This window comes from Scyliorhinus torazame, chromosome 22 (assembly GCF_047496885.1).
Source record: "Scyliorhinus torazame isolate Kashiwa2021f chromosome 22, sScyTor2.1, whole genome shotgun sequence".
Classification (NCBI taxonomy): Eukaryota; Metazoa; Chordata; class Chondrichthyes; order Carcharhiniformes; family Scyliorhinidae; genus Scyliorhinus; species Scyliorhinus torazame.
Genome location: NC_092728.1, coordinates 78,678,398 through 78,698,686, shown reverse-complemented (window position 1 = coordinate 78,698,686; position 20,289 = coordinate 78,678,398). Strand labels below are relative to the sequence as shown.

The window sequence follows — 20,289 nt, the reverse complement described above, 5'->3', positions numbered from 1 at the left end:
TGCAGAATTGATTTGTTTATGGAGCTATGGTACCTGTTTACATATTGTTCAGTTGTATTGGGTGAGAAAAAAAATGTTTTTCCAAAGACCAAAAGATAAATCTTCACATGAGCATGGTTCATACAAATCTCCCCCAAATTATTTAATCTCATAATATGCATCCCTTCCCTCAGCACAGTCTCAGTCCCTGACTGAATGACATCTCTGGAAGGCTGATATTATATGAATTAAAATAGCCCCAAAATTCTAATTAGGGCCAAGATGTAATCTAGGGTATTGGGGACCAGAAAATGCTGTGATGTCTGATTCCAGTATGATTCTGTCTTGCATTTAACTGTAGCTGTTTTCTGATGAAGGATGGCCATGAATCGTTGTTCCATCCACTGCCTTTATGTAAAAGATCTTGTTTGACTGGGACGTTTGTAGATGATAGAAAAGGATATTGCAGCAGTTAATCTTGAAGGCTCGTACTACATAATGGACACTACCTTTAAATGCTTACACACGTGCTTTTCTTTTTATGCTGCTGTATCAAATAACGAAATGGTTAAAGTTAAAAGAGATATTTTCATGTATACACAAATTGGTTTTGGCTTGTTTGTTTAAGAGACAATCAGCACCCATACTTAGAGGATACTAAAATGGTTTGAGTGCATTACATGACACGTCTGATTGTCATAAAAGTCAAGACTGAAGAATAAATATTTCTTTTATCACTTGACCTGTGTGATTATATTACTGCTGTTGGTCTTTGAAGAATCATAATTCTTTTGTTTAAAAGTACATTTGTCAGTAGTATTTTGATGGGAATTAGAAGTTAGTTTGTGGATTACATTTGTGTTGAGTTGACAGATGGTCTTCCAGATACTATTGTCCAGTTAAAGTACAGTAATTCCAAGTGACAAAGGGCCTTCTTGGATATTCGACAGTAATATAGAACCTACCAGAGTTTCAAAAGGGCTTGGACAGGCTGCAATATTAATTTAGAAAATATACTGCTACCCTTATTAAAGATATGCCTGCAATTCATACACCATGCCTGTATGTATTAAATGTACAAGATATTCATTTTCCCTAATCCCTTCCCCTCTTCAATTTCTAATTCAACAATGCTTGGCACCATTTTGGGATGAGTGGTGTAACCGGCATTAGTATGGAAGAATTGGGCGTGTAACCTCACCTAAGAGAACAATGGTAACTTAATCAAAAGGTGTATAAGATAGCTAAAGGATGTGTACTATTTGAATGAAGATTTAGATTAATATTGCAGCAAGGTTGCTTGTAAGGCAGTAATACATTGAACTGTGATGTAATAATTTTCATTATAAAAACAAAATGCTGCGGATGCTGGAAGTCTGAACTAAAAGTAGAAAATGCTGGTAAAATCTCAGCAGGTCTGTCAGTATCTGTGGAGAGAGAAACCGAGTTAATGACTCTTCTTCGGAGCCCTTTTTTTCTCTCACGCCAGATGCTACCAGACCTGCTGAGTTTTTTCAGCATTTTCAATCTTTATTTATTATTGATAATTTTAATTGTCCAATAAAGAATCATGTCTAAAATTATTAATGCTATTGCTTTCAAAATAGATTGACTGAGCATGGAATAATAATGCATGGAGCTTTTTTATTTTAAATTCATTAACGTTTTCAGCTATTAAATCTATAATTCTGCTCATATTAAACTTAGATATATTCTGCTGCATTTCACTGGAATGGGATGTAGAGAATAAAAAAAACCCTCTTGTAGCTCAAGGTTGTATGCTTTAATTTCAAAGAAGTGTGACCTGGAAGACCTTGTAGTTAGATGTACGGTCCGTTTGTGTGCTTAAGATTACCAGTAGCATTATGCACAATGACGGGATGTTTTTGAGTCAAACACCGTAAATGACAATGATTGAACAGTCAGCGCCTTGTGTGTTTTGAGGCTTGCAGGAAATGCTGTCAACTTTTACAGATGTCTGGAGAGTATACCAAATCTCTTTAGTTTCATGGTCCATCACACAAGCTCCTAGCAGTCCTCTCTCTGGAGGAAGCTGTGGGCAGATATTCCTATTAGTTCCAATAGTATTGTTGCACAATCATCTTTATAATAATATTTCTCAAGTGAAACCGTAGAATATATAATGTTGAAATTATTGCAAGAAAAATTGCACATGAAAGGTAAACTGAATAGGACTATTTTTGATACATCCCATTGTAAAACAAATGCTCAGTGTGATAAACAACTTTATGCCTTTTCAATGCTGTGATTTTTCTGTATTTATGAAGTGACAGCATCCTTTTCTAATCTGTGCATTTTTTTCAGTCAGAAAGCATATCTCCCTCTATTAAGGCTGTTGAAATAGCGAATCCTTTACCACTTAGTTTTTTGGACCTGGGGAGTAAATATTCACACACTAACTCTATTGATGAGTCTTGAAAATTATGTTTCAACACACACAGCCTAGTGATTTTATTTGGGTCTTGATCCCTCCTCTCTGTCATAAGCAGTATTTCAGGATGTTTTGCCTGACAGCAAACTTAAGTGGTTTGAGCGTTGTATAACTGTGTGGTAAAATCCGGCTCCAACTCCATCTACAAGTTTGCTGACGTTGGATCTCAAACAACGATGAGACAGTGTACAGAAGGGCGATAGAGAATCTAATGGCGTAGTGCAATCACAACAATCTTTCCTTCAATGTCAGCAAAGCTAAGGAGCTGTTCATCGACTTCAGAAAGTGAAGCATCGTATGCACCGCTGTCTGCATCAATGGTGCTAAGGTGGAGATGGTTGACAACTTCAAATTCCTAGGAGTACACATCACTAACAATCTGTCCTGGATCACCCACGTCGACGCTACGACCAAGAAAGCACAACCACGCCTATACTTCCTCAGGAAACTAAGGAAATTTGGTATGTCCACATTGACTGTTAGCAATTTTTACAGAAGCACCTAACTGGCTGCATCACAGCATGGTATCCAAGACCGAAAGAAACTACAGAGAGTCTATCACGCGAACCCGCCTCCCATCCATTGACTCTATATCTCCCGCTGCCTCGGGAAAGCGGGCAGCAAATCAAATACCCCTCCCATCCAGGATATTCTCTCTTGCAACTTCTTTCATCAGGCAGAAGATACAAAAGTCTGAGAATACGCACTAACAGATTAAATAACAGCTTCTTCCATGCTGCTACCAATCCTAATGGCCCGCTCATGAACTGAACTGATCTTTCCACGCATCTTCTCCACTGTGTAACACTGCACTCCGTATGCTTCACCCGATGGCTATGTATTTACATTATGCATCTATTGTATTTCCTATGTTTTTCATGTATGGTATGATCTGACTGGACTTGACGCAGAATTTAGAGTACCCAATTCTTTTTTTCCCAATTAAGGGGAATTTATTGCGGCCAATCTACCTATCCTGCACATCTTTGGGTTTGTGGGGGTGAGACCCATGCAGACAAGGAGAGAATGTGCAAACTCCACATGGACAGTGACCCGGAGCCAGAATCGAATCACTGCGCCACTGTGCTGCCCTGCAGAACAATACTTTTCACTGTATCTCCGTACATGTGACAAATCTACATCTATATAAAAGAGATCCATATTGCTTTACTGCGAAGAAAGTGTGAGGTGTTGGTGCTTGGAGACAATGGCATCAACCTGTTTCCTAATAGTGGAGAGACTAAGTCTCCAAAATTCCAGGAAAGTGTTGAGAAGGTTGAGTTGTAAACAGTTGTGCTTTAAAAAAGTCTATGTGCTTCCAAGATAAAAGAGTTGATGTCTCAAGGATAGCTAATCAGCATCTCCACCTGGACACAAGATGCCATACTGATGGACTTTGAGATGGGACGGGTACGAATGAAATCATTGTGATATTGGCTTATAGGGTTTCCTAGATTATCGCTGAATATCATTGGTGGGTCTGTCGCAGCTGGAGGTTGAATGTCTCTCTGGTTCATTGCATCAGAATGCGGGTGGAAACTTGCACTCAGATTGAAATGGACCAAATTTGTAAAAAGTTGAAATAAAGCTGGAAGGTGCACATAGCTTGCACTAGAGAGAGAATCTCCAGTTATATTCTCACTGTGAAGGATGGTTCTGGGCTAGAGGTTAACAGGATGAGAAAGAAAACAACAGAAGTAAACCCTCAGAAGCAAGAATCATTTTGGACCGATTCTGAGAATTGAATATCTACACATAGCACAATTTGACATGTATCTGTGAAGTGTGAATTTTTGGTTGCACTAAAAATAAGACGAGTGCGTATTCCATTCTGCAGTTTAAAATATAGGGTGTCTACAAACGTAGTGCTTATTGTTATGTGCCAGGGTTTAGAGAACCCCAAAGTGTATCATAGAATTCACCTGACCCACAACTTTTAATAGATTGTGGTATGGGGAGCACACGGCCCACTCTACAGGTGTGGTACAGCAGAAATGGAAAAGTATTTTTTAAAGCAAAAACAATGTTTATTCTATGAACTCAAGTTAACCTTTTTTAAACATACAGTGAACATATTAGCAACCATTAATTCAAAAATAACCCCCAAAGAATACAACACTAAGTAATCCTTAAGCTGTCCTTTTAACATCCATAAGACTTTTAAAAAAACAACACTTTTAACAGACGCACATCAGGTCAAAGTCACTACTGAAAGCAGTTATTAGTTTTAAATCACCAAAGGATCAATTTACAGTTTTTAGATTACAGAGAGAGAGACTAATACCACTTCTGGCTGTGACTGCAGCTATCCAGCTCTGAAACCGAAACTAAAACACACCCTGCAGCAAACAGCCTAAAACGAAAGTAAGAACCTGACAGACAGCCCAGCTCCACCCACACTCTGACATAACTGATAAACACCCATTTCTTAAAGGTACATTTCTTAAACACCCATTTCTTAAAGGTACTCTCACATGACATTACTCAATAGTAAACATCTTAAAACTTCATTGTTAAGTAATGGGCTAAGAGACATTCCAATTAGTTATCTCATTTATGTTAAGTATCCAATAATTGACACTGATATGTAAAGGGGCTTTAGGTGGCCTTTGATTCAGGTGATGTGATGATAGAGTTTTGTGCAGAGTCTGTTAAAGTAAAATAAAGGTGTTTGTGAAAAGGAGCAGGACCTTCGACTCTTTATACAACAACAGCTAAACGTCTAACAAGTGGTAGCAGAGAATGGTTGCAGTGCGAATGTGAAGGGTTGAAAGAGCGAACTTTTCCAGACCAAGCCAAGGAGTTAGTGAGAAAAAAAAAGATATGTGGCTGAACCTAGGATAAAGATGGCCGGTTATGACTACCCCTCCTTATTTTCTGAAAGGGGATTGTACGACCAATGGAGAAGTGCAGTAGTTATGTGGACTAAGATAACTGCCTTGGGAAAGAGAAAACAAGGTATGGCATTGGCTCTTTCTCTAGCCTATGACAGTAAAATCCGGAGCAAAGTGTTTCCTGGAAGAGTTCGACTCCGAAGAAGGTCTGCAGACTCTATTACGTTATATGGATAATATTTATAAAAAGGATTACTTGTTAAGTGCGTATGAAGCATGGTCGGATTTTGATAGGTTCTGGAAAATAGAGGATTTCTCCATTGAAAAACTATATAATGGAATTTGGCAGACTATATAAAAGGCTGCAGAAACCCAACCTGGAATTTCCACAGTCTGCGTTGGCCGTTAAATTACTTGACTGTGCTAGAGCGCGCAACATGGATCGGCTCCTGGTTTTGACAGGAGTTCAGTTTGCGGATAAGGATACCTAATTCGATCAGATGACAAAAGCTTTAAAAAAGTTTCTGGGGAAACATTTGATTCTGATGGCTCTGATGACTCAAATAGGTCTGCAATAAAGCAGAATATGGAAGATACACTACTAACAGGATGGTGAAATCGTACGGCTACAAACAGGTTCCAAGACTATAGAAGGAGATTGGGACCCGGAAATTATGAAGACAGAAACCGAGTTAGAGTCTACAATAGGAAGATGAACCCCAGAAATGCACGGGGCATGATACATCGATGTGTTCGATGTGACACTCAATACCATTATGCTTTCAACTGTCCAACTCGTTATGATAGACTGTTTGAAGCGACACATGACATGGAAGAGTCAGAAGAGGGAAAAAGATCGTGACCAGAAAAAAGGCATTGTCCTATTAACAAGCAGTTTTACGCCGGTAATGAGGGTGTTGGTTGCAGAATCCTTCAATTGTGCTGTATTGAACAGTGGCTGCACATCCACTGTGTGTGGAATTGACTGGTTAAAATGTTACCTGGACTCCTTGACTGTTGAAAATCGTAACAAGGTTAAGGAATTTGAAAGTTCCACAAGTTTCAGGTTTGGGGATGATACTCTGAAGTCGCTGAAAAGAGTGGTGAGCCCTTGCAATATTGCCGGAGTGAATCATTTCATTAGCACGGATGTCGTATCAAGTGTGATACCTTTGCTTCTGGGCAGACCGTGGATGAAGAAAGCACACATGAAACTGGGTATGGAACAGGATAAGGCAACAATTTTTGGAAAGACGGTGGACTTATAATTTACACAGTCGGGACACTATTGTATTCCATTACTGACAAATAATATTTCAAGTAGAGTGATTAAGGATGTGTTAATGGCAGTTGAAAATGATAAAAAGCTTGTTGTATTAAAACTGCATAGGCAATTTGTGCATCTGTCTCCTCGGAGGCTGAAAAATGTATTTAAGGATGTAGGGGTAAGGGATGAAGACTATACTAAACTGATAGAACAGGTTAGTGATCGCTGTGAAGTTTGTAGGCAGTACAGAAGGACACCAGCACGACTGATAGTAACCCTATCTTTAGCCAGGGATTTTAACGACATTGTGGCCATGGACCTTACGATCTGGGATAAAGCCAATAATATATTTATTTTGCATTTTGTAGATTTAGCAACCAGATTTAGTCTATCAGCGATTGTACGAAGTAAAGAAAAAAGAGTAATTCTGGATCAAATCGTGGAAAAATGGATAGGGAGAGCAATGGGCCCACCAGCAAAATTCCTTCCGGACAATGGAGGAGAATTTGCGAATGATGAGTTCAGGATTATGTGTGAAAACGTCAATATCACAGTTATGAATACGGCTGCAGAAAGCCCATTTAGTAATGGTGTCTGTGAAAGAAACCATGCTGTAATCGATGACATGCTCCGGACAATTTTGGCAGATAGACCGAATTGCAAGCTAAATTCAGCTTTAGCATGGGCGGTACATGCAAAGAATTCATTGCAGGTGGTTGGGGGCTACAGTCCCTATCAATTAGTGTTTGGTAGAAATCCTAAAATTCTGCCCATTTTGGATGACCAGCCTCCAGCTTGGGAAGGGACTACAATTAGCTCTGCCTTTGCTGAGCAGTTAAATGCATTACACAGCAGTAGAAAAGCATTTTTGGAAGCAGACGTCTCTGAAAAAAGTCGTAGAGCTTTAAGGCATAATGTACGGCCATCAAATACTGTTTTTCAGCAAGGAGACATAGTATACAATAAGAGAGACAATTTTAATTAATGGAAAGGCCCAAGGAAGATCATAGGCATAGATGGCAAAACAATTATTTTGCAACATGGCAATCAAACTGTTAGGGTACATTCATGAAGGCTAATGGGTACAGACTACAAATTTTCAAATTTAGACAGAGCAGACAGACGTGACGAGGAACCAGGGTCATCTGGCACGCACGTGTTACAGGACTACGAGGGCCAGTTAACTGATATAGACAGTGCTTCTGTAGAGGAACACAACACTTCTGATGAATTAGAACAGGCCATTTTTCCGAAAGGGCAACTGCCAAAAGTTGGTACAAAAGTGACATACTTGCCTGAAGGGTCTAGTCAATGGAAGGATGCAACTGTTATTAGTAGAGCAGGGAAGGCCACTGGAAAGTATAAACATTGGTTGAATGTACAGCACTCAGGGGAGGGAATCAAGACAATGGATTGGGAGCACAAAGTTCAAAAATGGAGGGCACAGAAACGCAATTCCAGTTCAGATGGTACATCGGATAGTAAACAGGTCCGCAGGAAAAGGTTGAGAACTATTGAAAGGACATCCCACAGCAGAAAGCAAAGATCAAGCAGTAGCAGTACAGAACGAGATACCAGACGGGAGAGGGGACATAGTTTATCAAGGTCCCAGAACATGAGTAAGACTGCAAATACTAATAGGAATCGAAGCACACAAGCCCGTGAGATTTTGGTGACTTCCAATAAATTAGATGACAAAGTTATCAAAGATGCCAAACAGCAAGAACTGCATGGTTGGAGTGAATTTGGGGTATACACAGAAGTACCGGATAGGGGACAAAGAGCTCTATCCCACAGATGGATGTGCACAGACCACAGAAAAGGTTCTTCCGGATGGAACTTATAAGGCAAAGGCCAGGTTTGTGGCAAGGGGATTTGAAGAAAACTTAGAAGATCGGGATTTAATGGTAGATTCACCTATGGCAGGAAAGGTTAATTTAAAGTTGTGCTCTTTTAGCCACAAAGGCATGGGAATGCAAATCTATAGATATAAAAGCTGCTTTTTTGCAGGGGCATCAGCTCCAGAGAGACATTTTTCTCTGTCCTCCTAAAGAGGCAGCTAACACAGAAGGGGTCCTCTGGAAGTTGAACAAATGTGTATATGGATTAAATGATGCATCTAGAGTCTGGTATTTTTTGGTCAGGTCAGATTTGTTAAAGTTAGGCTGTTGCCAGTTGAAAGCAGATCCGGCAGTGTTTTACTGGCATTATAAAGGTAATCTTTCTGGCATCTTTATGATGCATGTCAATGATTTTTTTGTGGGGTGGTACTAGTGATTTCGAAGCTATTGTAATCTCTGGTTTGAGGAAAAAATTCAGGGTTGGAAGTCAGGCTTCTGCATTTAAATATATTGGACTGGAAATCAGACAGACTAAGTTAGGGGCAACTTTACGTCAGCAATCTTATTTGGAAAGCATCAGCCCAATAGCAATTAGTCGTGGCCGGGTTTCACAAAAAGATGCAATGGTTTCAAAGATGGAAAAAGAGCAAATGCGAAGTTTAATTGGGCAACTGAATTGGTTAGATAGACAGACTAGACCGGACGTGAGTTTTTATGTCTTAGAGTTGAGTACAAAAATGAATGATCCCAAAGTGGAAGACATAATAAGAGCAAATAAAGCGTTGGTCAAACTAAAAATGCAGGTGTGTGTTCTGATGTTCCTGGTTTTAGGTGACCTTAGGCACTTGAAACTCGTAGCTTATAGTGATGTGTCCTATGCAAATTTATGTGATGGGGTTTCAAGCGCAGGAGGTTTTATAATTTTCCTTTTGGGGAGCAATGGTAAATGTTGCCCTCTTGTGTGGGAAACAAATAAAATAAGGAGAGTGGTCAAAAGCATTTTGGTTGCTGAGACATTAAGCCTTGTAGAAGGCGGTGGATATGACCTTTTATATATATCTCAGATATTGACAGAGATTTTGGGATTAGGGGATTTGGGTAATATACCTATTGAATAGCACATTGACAATAAAGCCCTGTGGGAAAATGTGCACTCTACAAAAAGTGTCAATGAAAAAAGGTTAAGGATAGACATCACACGTTTGAAGCAAATGTTGGACAGAGGGAAATAGCAAAAATTAAATGGGTCGACAGTAGCTATCAATTGTCAGACTATTTTACAAAATAGGGGCTAGTTCACAAACTTTTATTGTTAATGAAGGGCGCCTGTTTCTGTGACTGTTTTTCCAAAAAGTAAAAAAAAAACAAGGGGGGAAATTGCATGTGCGTTTTGGGGTTTCTTGTAATTTTTTTTCATCTAATTATTTTTTTTCTCCAAGGAAGGGGAGACTGTTAAGTAATGGGTTAAGAGACATTCCAATTAGTTGTCTCATTTATGTTAAGTATCCAATAATTGACACTGATTATGTAAAGAGGCTTCCGGTGCCCTTTGTGTCAGGTGATGTGGTGATAGAGTTTTGTGCAGAGCGTTAAAGTAAAATAAAGGTGTTTGTGGAGAGGAGCAGAACCTTTGACTCTTTATACAACAGCAGCTAAACGCCATACAATCCTTTCAGTTATTATCCAGAAGTATTTTTTTTTAATGAATGGGCAGCACGGTAGCATAGTGGTTAGCACTATGGCTTCACAGCTCCATGATCCCAGGTTTGAATCCCGGCTTGGGTCACTGTCTGTAGGGAGTCTGCACGTTCACCCCGTGGCTGCGTAGGTTTCCTCCAGGTGCTCCGGTTTCCTCCCACAGTCCAAAGATGTGCAGGTTAGGTGGATTGGCCATACTAAATTGCCCATAGTGTTCAAAAAGATTAGGTGGGGTTACTGGGTTGTGGGAATAGGATGGAGGTGTGGGCTTAGGTGGGTTGGTCTTTCGGGTGTGGACTCGATGGGCCAAATGGCCTCCTGCATTGTAAATTCTATGTCTAAAAAGAAGTCCCAATGGTGATCATAACAGAATGCATTGTCTTCTTTATAGTTACAATGAAACTGCCACCTACCTGTGATTTTGAGCCAGCTAACATAGAATTGCTTTTGATGTCTAAATAGGACCTGTTTTAATTTAAACAGGAGAAATGTTCGGAGAGGAGGGCAAATTACCCCCGGGTTTAAAGCATGCTGTTTATTATCCATGATAACTATCTGCAGGAAACAAAATAATTATTTTATGGTTGCTGGAAAGTTTTGCAGAACTGATCTGTTCTATTTTCTTAACCATCACTGTATCAAATTTAAAACCTGAACAACTCAACTACATTGCACCTACTTGAAAAATATACAGTTCTTAAAATGTTATTTTTCTGATTTGTTTGCTTATTGTTTTTCAAAGGTTGGAGATGCTTTCACTGATGTTTGATGAGCTGAGGTCATGTGACAGAAGCATGACGTCTGGGTCACAAATAATTACCCAACCATATAATATGCTGACAGCAAGTTGGCAGCACTTGGCATATAAAATTGTTTGGCAGCCTACTCGTGTGGAATTATGTTCCATATATCCTTTAAAAACACTTGAGAACTACAGCAAAGCCAGCTACAAAGCTGTATGTAGTCTCCTGCCATATTGGTCATGTCATTGCAAACAATGCTTTGACCAAGAGACATCCAGACTCAAAACATTAGCTCCCTTTTCTCTCCACAGATGCTGACAGACCTGTTGAGATTTTCTGTTTTTGTTTCATTGCAAACAATATTGGATTTATCACAAACAACACCTTTGCTCAGGCAGATATGGAGAATAGGTACTTGCCTGTAATTCATTTCATTGCAGTATTTTGAGAAGTGAAGCATGGTCATTCGTTTTTACAATGCCTTTTTACTGTAAAGTATGAAATGGTAAATCTTTCATATCGTGCATGTGACTTGTAGGTTTTATTAGTGCTGAATAACAAAATGCGTTACATTGAATCATGGATCTACATATTGAGTCGAGTTGAAAAGCAAAAGCTATTTATAACCATATTTTGTTACAAGGTGATGGTTTTACCTGTACTGAGAAAATCATGGACCCCTTGTAATGGAATGATTTGTTGATCTCAAATTTGCACTTGTCTGTTTGTTGGTTTGTATAGAAGTCCCTAATATTGAGATGCCTAATCATTATCCCATTTACTGTGCAACATGCCAGTTATTTAGGCTACAGTGACTGACCCAGAAGATTCAGCCCTAATATTGACGATAGAGCTTAATTATCTGACAGGAACAGAACTAAATACAGTGTTTCAATCAGTGCGAGGCCTCCTATTTCCACGGTATTCGCTGCACATTGTCCAGGATGAATGATTTTTAACATTTCTTTTGGAGATGTATGTTTTTATTTGTTTTATTCTATTTTTTTTTTTATTGGGTTTAAAGTATCTTAGTTGCTTATTCTTCAAATTCAAAAATCACCAGATAGTAACATCAAGCAGAAGATTTCACTTCACATGAACTCCGTAGGAAGCAGTCTACTTCATTGTGAAAGACAGTTTCTGCTTGGAATGTTAATTTAAAAATGTTGGATTTGCTGAAAGATTTTCTCTTATCTCTTCCAGTTAACAGCCTGCATCCACGGGTCAGCAGCTATGCTATATCCGATGTTTTGGCAGCATGTTTACATTCCTGTCCTCCCTTCTCACTTATTGGACTACTGCTGGTAAGATGTTAAGCAAATTTGAATGACAGAAGAAGGGAAATACTACTCTCATAAATACTCCCTGCATGATTGAGCAGAAGGACAAAAAATGTTGTTGCATGGAAAATATTGCTTTGCTCTGCTATCCCTTGGCATTTTACATTTGGGAAGATCAGCATGAGACTCTACAAGCCCAGCCCGTCCCACTGACAGGTGGAGAATTGAAGGTGGGGAGGGGGTTTAGAATTCTAAAATAAGGAACTCGTCCCCAACCCGATGTGCATCTGTGCCTATTTCCAATTATACATTGGCAGATTAATGTCATGCCTTGGAGATGTGGGATACTTTATTAGCACATTTAAATCAAACTCCTACAGCGCATGTGGGATCCTGATTCCACTTAAACAGTTGCCATGCATGTTTCTCAGGTTACAGAAAAACCCAGCATTGAAAGGAAGGTGCGAACTAAAGGCTCAACAAGTGGATTTTGCAACAGTCCTTCCAGCCCAGGAGGAGCAGGAGTGCTCTGTCTCAGCCCCTTGAGCAAATCTTCAACAACCCCTCTGCCAGTTGTGGCCTCCCTTCCTCCCATCGGCCTCACCCTGTCCAGCCCTGGTGACTCGCTTGCTCTCATGCCTGGTGGCCAACTCCCCCTCAACCTGATCGCTCTCTCTCGCACGATGGTCAAAGACCAATCCCAATGGCCTCCTGCACCCTCTTGAAGCAGGTTTTCCCATCCACCAGCTAGCCGGAAAAAGCAGTTTGAGCTTTTGTCATGTTGGAATACAGAAGAATTACAAAGAGGCCCTGACATTAAATATGCCAGAACCTCCCATGCCTTCCCCAACTCCCCAGATATTGTAAAAAAAAAAAAAAAATCCATCTTATCCATCATATTTTTTGTGAACTGAAAATAGCCTAGAATGTTTACTCTCAAACAAAAATGTTATTCTAGCTGTGACAAATAGTAAGAAGTCTTACAACACCAGGTTAAAGTCCAATAGGTTTATTTCAAATCACTAGCTTTCGGAGCACTGCTCCTTCATCAGGTGAATGAAGAGGTATGTTCCAGATATATATATATATATATCGATAAAGTCAAAGATGCAAGACGATACTTTGAATGTGAGCATTTGCAGGTAATTAAATCTTTACAGATCCAGAGAGAGGGGTAACCCCAAGTTAAAGAGGTGTGAATTGTCTCAAGACAGGACAGTTGGTAGGATTTTGCAAGCCCCAGATGGTGGGGGATGAATGTAATGCAACATGAGTCCAAGGTCCCGTTTGAGGCTGTACTCATGTGTGCGGAACTTGGCTATACGTTTCTGCTCGGCGACTTTGCTTTGTCGCGTGTCCTGAAGGCCGCCTTGGAGAATACTTACCCGGAGATCAGAGGCTGAATGCCCTTGACTACTGAAGTGTTCCCCGACTGAAAGGGAACATTCCTGCCTGGCGATTGTCGTGCGATGTCCCTGCCAGTCGGGGGACACTTCAGCAGTCAAGGGCATTCAGCCTCTGATCTCCGGGTACTGAAATTAATAGTAGTCGTGTGTTCAACCAATCTCGGGCTGTAAATACGATCTATTATTTAAGTGTTTTATTCACTTTGTGCCATGGTTTTGTCCTGTTTAGCAACACAAAGAAATGTTGTAAGTGACCAACCACAGTGAGTCACACTTTAAAACTACTACTAAAATGGAAGGAACAAATGACACTAGAAGGAATTGCACCAGTTGTCCATAACAAATATACCTAACATGGCTAAATAACCCACATAGGATTACAGAGGATATGCAGCACAGAAACAGGCAATTTGGCCCAACTGGTCCATGCGGCGTTTATGCTCTACTTGAAGCTCCTTCCATCTTTCCTTATCTAAATCTAGCTAGCCGGAAAAAGCAGTTTGAGCTTTTGTCATGTTGGAATACAGAAGAATTACAAAGAGGCCCTGACATTAAATATACCAGAACCTCCCATGCCTTCCCCAACTCCCCAGATATTGTAAAAAAAAAAATCCATCTTATCCATCATATTTTTTGTGAACTGAAAATAGCCTAGAATGTTTACTCTGAAACAAAAATGTTATTCTAGCTGTGACAAATAGTAAGAAGTCTTACAACACCAGGTTAAAGTCCAATAGGTTTATTTCAAATCACTAGCTTTCGGAGCACTGCTCCTTCATCAGGAGATGAGGCTGTAAAGATTTGAAATAAAAGCAATACGCAAACTTTATGGAATGTTGTTACTCCAGCCAGCGAAAAACAGACCTTTTCCCCCATTTTAGATTTGCTTTACTTTGCAGGTTTTGTCTTTTTCTCCTTTTTTTTGCTTTCGGGCAGCAGCTGTTCATCATTCTGCCATTCACACCTCCTCTAGACATGTCATTCATTCCCTTTGATTTTGCGCCACCATTACTTTTGTCATTTAATCCTTTTATTCGATCTCGGCTCCCTTCTCCCCAGCCTTGTTCTCTTGCTCAAAACCTGTTACAATTCTAACTTCTCCCAGTTCTGATGAAAGCTCATAGACCTGAAACAGTAACTCCATTTCTCTTTTTACAGATGCTGCCTGAGCTGCTGAGTACTTCCAGCATCTTTTGCTTTTATTTCAAATTTCCATCACCACAGTATTTTGCTTTTGTTTTGTTAAAAGCAGAACTGGTAAGCAGAAGAGCAATTTTCATTTTCAGAGATCAAAAAGAAATAAACCAGCCTGACACCACTCGCCTTGTGGCGTCAGTTCTAGGGAGAAATTAGTAAATGTTTATTACATTGTTCCGAATGAAATAGCCTGCCTCACCACCGTCCTTGAGTTAACTTCTGTTTATTCATAATCTAGTACAAAGAAGCCCTTCCCAGGCTGAATAGCACAGGAGGGTGCCTGGGCCTTTTTACACGTCAGATGTAAGCCATATGAAATATGTCGATTTTATGTAAAATTATGAATGGCCTCCTGTAGTATGTGCAGTCCTGAGTTGATTTGGGGCCAGAATGTCCATGTGTAGCTGTGCTGGTTAGACATATACAAGCCCAAAACCAACAAGGAACATGATTTCACCTTTGTAGTCAATCCCCTTACCATCTGTCGTTTTGCATAATATTCGCATGCTAGGTTGTTAAACTTGCTTGAATTTCTGTCATTAGAGGCTGATAACCAAACAGAGTGTGAATATGGGAGGTGCGCAAATGCAGGAAAACAGTGCATGTTCTCTTCTCAATACAAGCAGAGCAAAAGTTTATATCCTTTAGAAAATTCAAGGGATTCAGTACTCTGCATCTATTAACGATTTGCATTATTCATTAAGGATAATTATGCTCATTAAGTGACCCAGCCAGATAGCAAAGAAGGATAATGCGAGATTTTTGTTTTTATTCAAAATTTTGAAATGTGTAGCATTTTAAATGTGAAAAATTTGAGTTTGGATTGTCATTTTAACTGCACAAAGAAAGCAAAAATGTATCTCTTAAAAACAAAACGCAACTTAAAAATCGACCCACTTTACCTAAATTTATAAAGAGTGAAGCTGGATGATAGCTTTTTACTTCAATTTGGGAATCCTTTTCATTCTTTAGGCTGGAAGCTGCTTGGTGAGTTTTGACTCAAATGCCTTTAAAGTGAACCAGAGGACTAAGGAATAAAAGCTATATAATTTAACAAGCAAACCCATCAAATTCAGAACACATGCCAGCAGCTGTTTCCATAGTTGTTTCAGTTCATTCATTAGTACTGCTCAAGACATTTTATGCAGTGTTCTGGATTAATGTATGTCTGTCAATCTCATTTACTCTACATTAGAATTGATACATATGGCTGGAGTATTCATTTATTTATCTCTATTGGTCATGAAATCGTTTTGGAAAAACTTATACCACAATATATTTGTAAACAGCAACTCAAATACATTTCTTGACATGCCAGTGTTCATTATAATTCGAATACAGTGGGTGAAAGATTGTTCCTTCAGCTTTTGTGGCATAATTAGTTAGTTCTATTTTGGGTCAATTGAACTCATCACATGGACATGCAATGCAATCGTTATTTGAACATTCCATGTCAATTGTAATTGTTTCTTTAATCCAGTTTTTTCACAATTTATGTTGAAGAAAAAATGACTGTTGCCATGAACAATGTTATTTCAGTATTCATGAAATCTAGAAAGGATGATGTAGTGAGAACAGTTAATGTAAGTCCATAGCCTGAATGACGTCTGATCGTGTCCACCCGCGTTATGATGTATATGGTCTGCTTACTCCTTCAATATTATTGACTCATGAATATTATCTTTTTTAATTATCACCTGGACGTTTTTAAGTAAGAAAAGTGAGAGAATAATGAGTGGAAAAATCTATCTCGTGATAACTCAAAAAGGGAATATTCTTTTGAAATTATAAAATTTTACCATAGAGGTAAGAAGTAACTGACAGATTTTCTATACGATGATCCAACCTTGCCTTTCCACATCCCACAGTCGCTGATTTGATTGAAGAATGCTATTTACAGCCATGTTAGCATTTTTCCCCTCAAATTTCCCCACATATGATACTGAAATGTAATTTCCGAAATTCATAATTAATTTATAGGATTTCAGGACAGAGTACAAGATGCATGAGATCAGATCTTTCAAGATGATGTGACAAGCTAATGTAAAGCAGTCCACTATTTAAAATGATTTCATGGGATGTGGGCATTGCTGGCTAGGCCAGCATTTATTGCCCATCTCATGTTGCCTTTAGGAAGCTGTCAGTGAGGACGCTTTCTTTAACTGTTCCAGTCCATGTGGTGTAGTTACACCCACACCGCTGATAGGAAGGGAGATCCAGCTTTTCTACCCTGAAACCGTGAAGGAACGGCTATAGTTCCAAGTGAGGATGGTGTGTGTTTTAGAGCAGAACCTGCAGGTGATGGTACTCCCATGCACCTGCTAACTTGTCTTTCTAGGTGGCAGAGGTTGCGGGTTTGGAAGGTGCTGTTGAAGTAGCCTTTGGTGAATTGCTGGAGTGCATCTTGTAGATGATACGCACTGCTGCTATTGTGTGTTGGTAGTAAAGGGAGTAAATGTTAAAGGTGGTGGATGGGGTGCCAAACAATCAAGTTGTTTTGTTCTGGATGGTGTTGAACTTCATAAATATTGTTATCATCCAGGCAAGTGGCGAGTATTTTGTCACACTCCTGACTTGCGCCCTGTAGATGATGGCCAGGCTTTGTGGAGTCAGGAGGTGAGTTGCATGCTGCAGAGTTCCCAATCTCATGTAACCACAGTATATGGTCCAGTTCAGTTTCTAGTCAGTGATAACCCTTGATAATTGGTACTGATATTGTCCTTGAATGACCCCGAACATGATGAGTTCACAATTGCCACTTTTTAATAAATTCGCCGAATAGATCCTAATAAACCTTATTTTGAGGTCTATTATACTGATTAAGATAACCTTTCAGAGCAATCTATGCCTGAACTCCAATTGGGGCTGGTTTAGCACAGTGGGCTAAACAGGTGACTTGTAATGCAGAACAAGGCCAGCAGCGCGGGTTCAATTCTCGTACCAGCCTCCCCGAACAGGCGCCGGAATGTGGCGACTAGGGGTTTTTCCACAGTAACTTTATGGGGCTGGTTTAGCACATGGCTAAATCGCTGGCTTTTAAAGCAGACCAAGGCAGGCCAGCAGCACAGTTCAATTCCCATACCAGCCTCCCCGAACAGGCGCCGGAATGTGGCGACTAGGGGCTTTCACAGTAACTTCATTTGAAGCCTACTTGTGACAATAAGCGATTTTCATTTCATTTTTTTTCATTTAATCTGAATAGAGGTCAATTAACCAGTTCAATGTTTAAATTACTTGAATCTCTTGTTGAGATAGCCGATTCAGTTCTTTCTACCTCCTTAATGCAAAACCATTTCCACTAATTTTTTTAATTTCTTCACTAGTTTGGTCTTCTTCCGAGTCAACTTGTTTTCCCCAACATCCCAAAGTGGATTTCTTTACATTGGTAGGTCAAACGACCCTTAAAAGCCTGCATTATACACATCTTGCACTCTTATCGTGCAATCTTCCAAATTCATAATAAATTTGGAGATTCACATCTCCAGGCTACCCTAGTAGTTATAAGACTTTCTGAAAAGTTACTCCAATTGGGAACACCTTCGTTTCTAGAAACAGGAACCCAGAGGTTAATCAATTGAGGGAAGAATGATTATAAATTATTCTCATTGTCCTTACTCATTGAATGAAGTATCTTTCTCTGGCATCATCCAGATGAGTACCACTGAGCTGATTTTGTTTGCAGGGAAAAAGGACGTTGTGTCTCAGCATTGCTTTCATTTGATATATTAATTATGAGTTTTGGAGCAAAATTTCCATTACTGGTAATTATTATTCTTATGACTGCCAGGAAAGCTTCCACGAATCACAAATGTAACACTTAACCTGTCTTTTGGTGTCAGCAACAAATGTTCAGTTAGTCTGCAAGTCTCAGTTAGCTTCTTTCTTGTGGCATGTGTGTGTTCAGCACGCAGTGCAGAAAAAAATGTAATATTGTTTGGGCTCTTGCTGTTATCACAGTAAAGTTATGAACCTTTTGAAAGCACATCAGTCAATCTTCTTCCATTCTTCATCAGATTTTTCACTCATGCACTTACCCTACTTTATTTCTTGGTCCAGTTTTTTTTTCCAGGAAGATCTCCAGAAAATTCTTCAAAACAAATAATGAATGTTTTAAAAATTGTGCTCAAATGGAACTTTACCATCCCACTTCGCACTTACTGATTGAATATTGCAATTGCTTTGCTTTGTACTCCGTGGTTACATTTAATTGATTCCTGTTATATTGAACCTTTACTCGCTAAATCATTTCGCAGGGATATCTTGTAAAAGAAAAGGACAGTTTGAACCTGCTATTGCCAATTCCTTCCCTTTATGGACTGACTTGCGTTTGTCTTGAGGCACTGAGAGATTATTTCTCTGAATTATTTCTTCTCAGCAGGTCAAAACCAAATTGCTGCAGGCATCACTTTTGACTCAGTATTAGTTTGATCCTTTTGTAGAATTAGTTGCCATAAAGGAACATGAAATGTTGTCTGCATTGCTTCCTGTTGCAAACAAACAAGTACCAGCACTTTGATGGCTTACTAAGAGTATGGTTGGAAGGATCCTTTAAAAAGAACACTTTGAAGATGTCCAGACTTTGTGTTATATGCAATATTGCACTACTGCTTGTTCTTTAGCTTCATTTCTGTACACTAACAGATCTCCCAACATTACAAACTGCCTATGGCTTTGTGTAACTCTGTCTCTGTTTCGGTTGCCTTCTCTAATTCTTTGTTTTCCTCTGTAATTTTCTTTCTCTCTTTCCCTTGTTGACTTTTCTTGATACCCCTATATTGCTATTATCTAAGGCCTTCTCTTTTCTCTTTTTGTCGAGGGTCTTGCACTTTGTCGTCGTCTTTTTCTCAGTATATCTCTCTTTTCAATAAAAGCAAAATATTGTTGATTCTGGAGATCTGAAATGAAAACAAAAGTGCGAGAAAAACTACAGGTCTGGGAGCATCTGTGGAGAGAGAAAAAGAGTTAATATGACTTTTCAGAACCTTTTCTGAAGAGTTCCAAAGAAGGGTCATTTTAGACTCAAAACACAACTCTGTGACTCTTTTCACATACGTTCCAAGACCTGCTGAGCTTTTCCAGCACTTTCCTGTCTCAATTTATGTTTGTCTCTCACCTTTTGTCTGTTTCTTACTTTCTTTTCATAGGTCCAATTCTCCAGTAGCTGCTGCAACACAGAGTGAGTGGGGCATGGTGGGATGAAATGCAGGTTAAATGGGGGAAGCTGGATAAGAAGCCAATATTGTTGTGTCCAGAAATGGCATGAGTTAGGAAGGAAACCAAGAGATGGGCTAGTGTAAAACCATGGGCTTGGATAGTCCAGGTAGAAAGGCAAGGTTCAGCCAGACATATAGTTGGGGATTTTGGAATCTGGACTCAGATATAACCATGTGAAGACATGGAAATAATGGTTAGGTGGAAGCAACAGAAACAGACCTAAGATTGGACATGTAAGGAGTAGGAAGGCCAATATTTGAAGATGAGATTGGAGTTTTGAACAAGCAAACTCACAGTCTAGAAGCAACTGAGAGGGTTGAGGTTTGGGCTTGGGGGTGACAGGCAAAATCGAGAGGCACTTGAGAATTGTATGGCGAG

General features: G+C 39.5%; 1 protein-coding gene across 12 annotated transcripts in view; it reads left to right on the top strand.

Moving 5' to 3' along the window:
* The window catches only part of dennd1a (DENN/MADD domain containing 1A), a 723,976-nt gene that overhangs the window by 417,324 nt on the left and 286,363 nt on the right, over window positions 1-20,289 (top strand). For all 12 annotated transcript variants that reach the window (XM_072488418.1, XM_072488416.1, XM_072488417.1 and 9 more), the window contains exon 10: window positions 12,018-12,118. In XM_072488418.1, coding sequence (XP_072344519.1) covers window positions 12,018-12,118 — 101 coding nt within the window. The remainder of the gene's footprint in view (window positions 1-12,017; window positions 12,119-20,289) is intronic.